Source organism: Erpetoichthys calabaricus, chromosome 3, assembly GCF_900747795.2.
Source record: "Erpetoichthys calabaricus chromosome 3, fErpCal1.3, whole genome shotgun sequence".
Taxonomy (NCBI): domain Eukaryota; kingdom Metazoa; phylum Chordata; class Cladistia; order Polypteriformes; family Polypteridae; genus Erpetoichthys; species Erpetoichthys calabaricus.
Window position 1 is genome coordinate 184,383,019 of NC_041396.2, and position 8,535 is coordinate 184,391,553.

Genomic DNA, 8,535 nt, shown 5'->3' on the forward strand with positions numbered 1-8,535 from the left:
TATGGGGTTGAGATCTGGAGACTGGCTAGGCCACTCCAGGACCTTGAAATGCTTCTTACGAAGCCACACCTACGTTACCCGGGCGGTGTGTTTGGGATCATTGTCATGCTGAAAGACCCAGCCACGTTTCATCTTCAATGCCCTTGCTGATGGAAGGAGGTTTTCACTCAAAATCTGACGATATATGGCCCCATTCATTCTTTCCTTTACACGGATCAGTCGTCCTGGTCCCTTTGCAGAAAAACAGCCCCAAAGCATGATGTTTCCACCCCCATGCTTTACAGTAGGTATGGTGTTCTTTGAATGCAACTCAGCATTCTTTCTCCTCCAAACATGACGAGTAGAGTTTTCACCAAAAAGTTCTATTTTGGTTTCATCTGACCATATGACATTCTCCCAATCCTCTTCTGGATCATCCAAATGCTGTCTAGCAAACTTCAGACGGGCCTGCACATGTACTGGCATAAGCAGGGGGACACGTCTGGCACTGCAGGATTTGAGTCCCTGGCGGCATATTGTATTACTGATGGTAGCTTTTGTTACTTTGGTCCCAGCTCTCTGCAGGTCATTCACTAGGTCCCCCCGTGTGGTTCTGGGATTTTTGCTCACTGTTCTTGTGATCATTTTGACCCCACGGGGTGAGATCTTGCGTGGAGCCCCAGATCGAGGGAGATTATCCGTGGTCTTGTATGTCTTCCATTTTCTAATAATTGCTCCCACAGTTGATTTCTTCACACCAAGCTGCTTACCTATTGCAGATTCAGTCTTCAGTTGATTTCTTCACACCAAGCTGCTTACCTATTGCAGATTCAGTCTTCCCAGCCTGGTGCAGGTGTACAATTTTGTTTCTGGTGTCCTTTGACAGCTCTTTTGTCTTGGACATAGTGGAGTTTGGAGTGTGACTGTTTGAGGTTGTGGACAGGTGTCTTTTATATTGATAACGAGTTCAAACAGGTGCCATTAATACAAGTAATGAGTGGAGGACAGAGGAGCTTCTTACAGAAGAAGTTACAGGTCTGTGAGAGCCAGAAATCTTGCTTGTTTGTAGGTGACCAAATATTTATTTTCCACCATAATCTCTATATATAATCTTCATTTGGATCTTGATCTTTGTTTGTTTGTCCGCAAATGAATTAGAAGAAGAAGCACTAGATGGTAGTAGAGAGAGAGACAGCTAAAACATAGGCATTGCATTAAGAATCTCCTCCAGGCTTATACTACTGAAGACTGTAGTACTCCAGTCACACCTCAAAACACAGACATTCAAACTAAACAAATTGTTGTGCTTTAAATTAACTAATCTTCATTTGGATCTTGATCTTTGTTTGTCCGCGAATTCATGTTCAACCGACACGGTATCCTTCAATAAGGGCGCGCACAAAAAGGCGAGCTTCAAAAGGGTGACCTCAATTGGGTGCATCGAATAAAGGGAAACGCAACAAAATTATTACAGAAAATGTATTACCCAAAGGCAATGGTTGAACGTATAAAAAGGCGAAAGCAAGAATATCAAAACATCTAATTAATTAATGCATGAATTTCTAAGCGAGACGAACATTTTCCAATCCTATATTCAGTGCATTTCCAGATGTGTTTCCCGTTGATAGTTTTCTCCTTTCTGAATGTGTAGCCTTCGACTACGAGTAGATCTGCACCTTTGTTGCTCTTCACATATTCCAGAGCCATTTGAACTAAATTATCTACGAACGCGTTTTTTTGCCGCGCTCAATTGAGGTCCCGTTTTGAAGCTCGCCTTTATTTATGCGCGCCTTTATTCGCTGCGCCCAAAAATTGTTACCGGAAAACGTGCTGGTGAAACTGTACTAATTCCAAGAATTGGCCTCGATATGATGGATGACTGTGAAATGCCATATGACATGCACAGACGGCAGTTTCCCATACGACTAGCGTATGCGATAACTATGAACAAGTCACAAGGACAAACCCTCGAGGTTGTTGGAATATTACTTTCAGAACCAGTGTTTTCACATGGTCAATTGTAAGTTGCCTTCTCCAAAGGCAAAGGCTTTAACAAAGTAAAGGTAAAGATTTTGAGCTCACAGACACAAGGCAAACTGCTTCCTGATGCAGACAAATATTTCACACAAAATATTGTATATCATGAGATTCTGGACACAGAACCTATGGAGATGTACCTTACTGACAACTTAGCCGACATTGATTGGGACAGTATTGATGACATGGTAGATGTCATGCAACATTTTGAAAATCAAGAAGAACCTAGCATCCCAACATAGGAAGACTATGATTTTGAAGGTCTCGAAGACGATGCAGAAGACGCCGCTTATGATTAACCATCCATAAGTCATGCGAAGAGAACCAGAAATGCTTCTCCACCACCACATAATTACTATTAGGACAGTGATTCCGAGTAGGCCGTTCCTATCGAATCAATGTCCAAGGGTTTTGTTTTGTAATTTTATTTCCCTTATAAAAAAATCATAATGCTGTGCGACGAAGGGCCTAGTCCACGACTGACAGCCACGTTTAAACAGGGAGCCATTCACAGACAACTTTAACACGCGCAACGTGGTTGGGCACACATGGCTAGTTTGCAAATAAATTCTTTAAAAATCAGACGATGTGATTTTCTGGATTTTTTTTCTCATTTTGTCTCTCATAGTTGAGGTATACCTATGATGAAAATTACAGGCCTCTCTCATCTTTTTAAGTGGGAGAACTTGTACAATTGGTGGCAGACTAAATACTTATTTGCCCCACTGTAGGACATAAGGATTCTATGCGTCTGGTTATGCAGGAACTTGGTGTAAAAAGTTTTTTTAAAGGGATAAAGGAATAAAATCAGTGTCAAAATGGACAAGTAACATGAAATTGGTAATCGGTATTGGCCTTAAAAAAAAAAAAAAAAAAAAAAAAAAACCTGATCAGAGCATCTGTAATTGTTGATTTAATACAGTCCAAGGAAGTCCAAGGAATTCATTCCACCCACAAATCATCATTTAAACTAATGATTTAGCTTCTTGGATGGCGCTGTCTCAAACGGCATCTCTGGCTGAGTTGCACTATTTTCTGCATCGCTGCCAATGCCATTGTCATTGCTGGTACTAAGTAAAGATTCGCCATCTGACTGTAAAGGATGTAATTAATGACATAGCGAGTTTATGATTGTAGCTGCTGGAATATAAGGTGTTATCAGGCATGGGTAAAACGCGAAGTCCAAAAATTCGTTTTAAAAGTATTTAGTGAAAGTTAAAAGCAAATAAACCACACAAGAATAAAAGAAAAAATAGTTACACACTTTGAAAATAAAGGGAAAAATGTATCTTCTATAAACTTAGCTTTTCTTGAAAGACTTTAGTTATTTCTATACTTAAAAGTTCTTAATTTCTTCTTCTGTACGCTTTACGTACGGCACAACACATAAATTAAGTGCTGTTTTCTTACATATTTACTTCACACACTCAAAAGGCTCGTAAGCCGGTTGGCACATAGGCAAGTGCCCAGGCACGGTAACGTGCGGTCACGGTTAAAAAGCCGTATGCCTCTACACCTTATACAAGGCAAGGCTGTCACTAACTAACTGAAGAATAATGTTTACTCCAAGCTGTTAGAAATGGCAAGAATATACCAATACGATTCTATTTACGGGGGTTATAGGAACCTCCCATAGTTTATGCATTGTCATCTAATAATATTCATGAATTTATAGAACTAGGAAAATGGCTCTTACAATGATGAACTATTTAATTTAATACTTGGGCATTTGTTTTAGTGGCAGTGGTGCTTCTACTTTTTGCGAACTCCATTCAGACAACATTTATTATATCTGTTATGCTGGATAAATGAAAGAATGAATGGGTTAATTGATTGATTTATTCTGTTCGTCAATGAATAGTTTAAAATAGTATGTCAGTTTAATGAATTACATATTACATATGAAAAATTTTGTACACAAATGCTCCTGTTATCAATACCATACTCGGAGTACTCCTAGAACAGACATTCCCATTTGTGACCAACTTCTTCCTGCATTTTTGTGTTTAACAACTTGTTTTGTCTAAGCAGTTGACAAGCGTCAAGCTTATCGGAATACATACAAAGATTGCAGTGTACACCTTATAACATTTGAACTTTTAAAACTGGAAGACTTGTCTTGAGTTAATAAAAAAAAAAAAAAAAAAAAAAAAAACTTGAACGAGTCTAGCTTCAACTTCAGTTTGTTTTGACTTTCACTTTGCTTTGACCTTTTGGACTTTAACAATCTTGATTCCTTCTGATTTTTCAGACAATCCAATTTGTAAATCTTTTGAATTCTGATGTTGATACTGGTCTCCAGTAATAATCTGAAGTGCTAGGCTGAAGTGCTAGGATTTTTTAATTTTTTTTTTTTCTGCCCTGAGAAATGCCAGTGTTTTTTTTCATTACTGTATACTTGCTGTACACTCAGAGATCTAGGACTTCACCATGAAAATAACTAAACTAAGAAGGCTATTTATGGTGACCCTATAGTGCTATTTCGTCAATAATTAATTAATTAAATGCTCCAAAATAACTTGAACAGTTCAAGAGAATATCAGAATGTTGCCAATGTGCAAGTTTCCTCTGCCCCCAACATTTTGTTTCAGTTAAAAAAAATTTTTTTCAGTTTTTTCAGTGAAGTTTGAGATAAATGGTCACTCCCTGTTTGCCACTTTGATTATAGGGAAGGGCGCCACAAGGGGTGCAAATGGCATGAAAGTGTGGTTTAGAACAAAAAAGGGCCCTCAGCATTTATTGCCCAACTTTGCGTGCTCTCTGCCAAGACTTGCTGCAGTTGTCAGCCTGATTGGTTTTACAGCTTCAGTAATATGAACATTTGCCATCAATGTGTCACTAGCAAGCTCTGATAAAATGCTCATCGTTCTGTTTGTAGCTCCACTTCAGTGCAGGCTTTACTGTGTTCAGCCACGATCCATGTAGTGTAAATGACAGAAGTTGAGGTAGTGAACAGATGAGTATTTTAATGCTGCATTCATAGCTTGCTTTTCATGTCCTCAATATTCCTATGCTGGGCTTCAGACTGTTGTGGAAAGGTGTTAACTGAATGTGCCTTGTTTCTGAAGATAATGGCATCTCGCATTGTACTATTTTATGACAATGACGGTTACATTGCAGATCACAAAGGTTGGCTGAGCATTATTTTAAAATGACAGAATTATAAAAACATTGTTTTCAATAAATTCATTATTAAAGTGATGTCTCAGCTATCAATCTGTCTCTCAAGACATTTTGATTGAAATATTTTTTGCTAGCTAACTTGCAACATGAATGTTTAATGTTACAGCCACAATGGATTTTCCTGAGAGAAAAAAAACCAAATTTAAATGACTGAACTTGTTTGTTTGGAGTGATAAAAACACCAGAATGAATTCAGTATGACATATGCTTGATTATTCCTTGATCTCCGCAGATATTCTGCAAAATTCTCAGGCTTGAGCTGGCTTACCATGTGTGCAATGTAAATGAGTGGGTGATTGGTGGAGACTAGAAGTGAATGAGGGAGCGTGTCTGTTAAAGTGGTGTCTGGCCCAAAAAATATGTGCTCCGTGAGAACTTGGCCCCTGATCTATATCAAGCAGCAATAGTGGTGTCAAACTGCTTATTGTAGATTTGTTGGTGGCAAGAATGCTTTGATAATCGGTGTTGTCTAATATATTCAAAAAATAAATAAACTGAAAGCTGACTGGTCAAAAAAATGATGGCTGTCTTTTAGCTCCTCTGTTTGATATCTGTAATCATTACGTTTACTTTCACCTTACAGGAATGAATAACCGTGAGGTGCTGGAACAGGTTGAGCGGGGCTACCGGATGCCTTGCCCTCAGGACTGTCCTAGTTCTCTTCATGAGCTCATGGTTCAGTGCTGGAAAAAGGACCCTGAGGAGCGACCAACCTTTGAATATCTGCAGGCCTTCCTGGAAGACTACTTTACTGCTACAGAGCCCCAGTACCAGCCAGGAGATAACCTATGATAGCCGCCTGTTGTGCTCGAAGACTGCAGGTTTGAGATAAATCTCTCTTAGCTTCCAGTGCCATGACTGATTGCCTTAAAAGGGCAAGCACTTGACTTCAGAATCATCCGAAAATGTGTACAGCTTCCAGGTGTTTCCAAACCATCACCATTACCCTAAAAGGCCTGAAAAATTCTACTTGAATGAGAATTGGAGAACAGTATGAGCAAGCGGTGTTTTAGGATTTCACTTTAGCAGGGTTGGGGATGTACTGTAATGAATCAATAAATGCCTGTATTCAGTGTAAATATTAATTGCTTGTTTAATTATACCATGTTTTACATCTCTTAATTTTTTTTTTAATTAAATTTATAAAAAGCTGGTAACGTTACTTTTCAGGTCTCAGCTCTTGAAATTAAAAAAAAAAACAAAAAAACAAAGTAATTGTTTATTGTTAGCAGTTTTCTTATTTTATTCATTGTTAAAAAGTTGCAGTAGTTTTTGCAACTCCCTACATTTTTGTTCCAATTTAAAGTCTTATAAACGATAAAGAAAAAAAATCTGCTGACCAGAGAAGCATATCACTAAAATAACAAATTAGAATGTGAGGGCTTCAAAGTTCTCTATGGTGCAAATATATGTATAAAGAATATCTACAAAAGAAACAACATCGGTGTACATATGTCAGCACATAGTTCATCATATGCCCGTTAATAAAATATCTACAAATTCAGTAGTAAATTTTACTTTTTATGTTTTATGTTTTTTTTCTTTTGCCAAGGTTCAGAGGCTGACGAGAGGCCGTGTTTTTATTACGGCTAGCCAAGATAAAATATGAAAACCAACACAGACAGTTATGAACCGCCATCAGGTGAACGGTGTTAGTGAAAGTCAGAGACCTCGTAAAAACTGCACTGTAGAGGGAATGCCCTGAACTGTGACAATTATTATAGCAGCTCATTTCAAGCATGAAATTGTCATTATTTCTGTTGCACTGTCATTTTTTTATGTGTAATTTTTCATTTTTAGTTGTACATCTAATGTTATGTTATTTTAAACATAATATGTACACACACAAACACACACACACACTTATTCTTTTTTTTGCATTTACAGCCAAACCTGTGTGAATGCTGATTTTAGAAATTAACAGGCACTCTGGATGACACTTCACCGATCATCTTAACTGGAATGTCTGAAGATTATTACTCATTGAAGAAAAACACAATTTGGTTTACTAAAAAACTTTCATAATATATAGTGATCATATTACGACTCGTATGCAGAATAACAATTGAGTTATTTCATTTGTCATAGCCAGGTGTTGCCAGGCCCATAGCTACATTGTCTAAACAGCAATGTTCCCGGCAGTCATCTTGTGATAGCCATTCCTCTTTTCCATGTGCTCAGCAGTCATGAGGCCCCCAGGTTCCTGTGAGCTGCTTCTGTAACCACAATGCCCTCTGAAAACCCCGCTTTCGTTCCCTTTGATATGCAGCTGACTGTGTGTGTCAGCCTTCAATTCTGTTGCTTTTGTAAACTGAAGGTTACAGATCACTGGCATTGAGCTGTTCTGTTTTGTTGTAACTATACAGTACCATAGGACAATGCTTGTAACATACTTTTCATTTTTATGTTGAGGGATGAGGGAAATGGGCGGTTAATTTTCTTTTGCTTTTGTAAAAACCACTTTTATTAATTAAGTTACTGACATTAATGAAAGGAAAGGAAATAAACATTTTGCACAGTTTTACAGCATTCATGTTTTATCTGATCCATGAAATATATTATGGGCCTGTTCTTGTCTGTTTTAGAATGCAAATGTATAACTATGGAAAAGAAGAGCATAATCTTGTTTCACAGAGTATCCTTTCAGAATGCATAATTTTATGTTAAACACAGCATTTTGTTTCTTTGGCTCATAGTTGTTACAGTGACTAAGGGAAAAGCAATCAAAAAGAGTAACGATTACGGCTGTACTGCAAGACATGTTCTGAATGAAGGCCAATTCAGTAAGTTAGGGTATTTTTGATATTCTGACCTTCAACCACAGATTCTGCTTGTGCAGTTTACATTTGAAGAGTCAGTTTAGTGTTCATTTTGATAAAATATATGAAAACATCCAACAATAATTTTCAAATTTTCACACTTTTCAGGTTTGCTTGACCCCATTTATGTGTTATGGTAACTTGGGCCTGTACATGTAGCATTTACATTTAAATAATACTGCCTCGTACCAATTACAATCATCTTAGATAAGTAAACTTGCATTATTTAGGTACTCATATAATGATACTTTGTTCATCTAAAATATGTGGATACTAGTTAAATGCAATTTTAGTCAGCTTGTATGAAACAAGCAAAATTTTTGGATGCACAAAGAGTGCAATTTTTCCAACCCTACAAATAAATATGCTCAGTTAAGTTGCTTAAACTGTACGTCTATTCAAATATCTATATTGCTAATCCACAATGTTAATGTATTGGACAAATTAAATAGTCATGAGGGTAAACAATGCATTTACTATTTTGCAATGTTAAACAACAATTATTTGTATAGCACAT

General features: G+C 37.4%; 1 protein-coding gene across 6 annotated transcripts in view; it reads left to right on the plus strand.

Annotated features, from left to right (window-relative positions):
* The window catches only part of fynb (FYN proto-oncogene, Src family tyrosine kinase b), a 250,779-nt gene extending 243,059 nt beyond the window's left edge, over positions 1 to 7,720 (plus strand). For all 6 annotated transcript variants that reach the window (XM_028797588.2, XM_028797589.2, XM_051925244.1 and 3 more), the window contains one exon: positions 5,783 to 7,720. In XM_028797588.2, the coding sequence (XP_028653421.1) occupies positions 5,783 to 5,991 (209 nt within the window). In that variant the 3' untranslated portion in view covers positions 5,992 to 7,720. The remainder of the gene's footprint in view (positions 1 to 5,782) is intronic.
* The last annotated feature ends 815 nt before the right edge of the window (positions 7,721 to 8,535 follow it).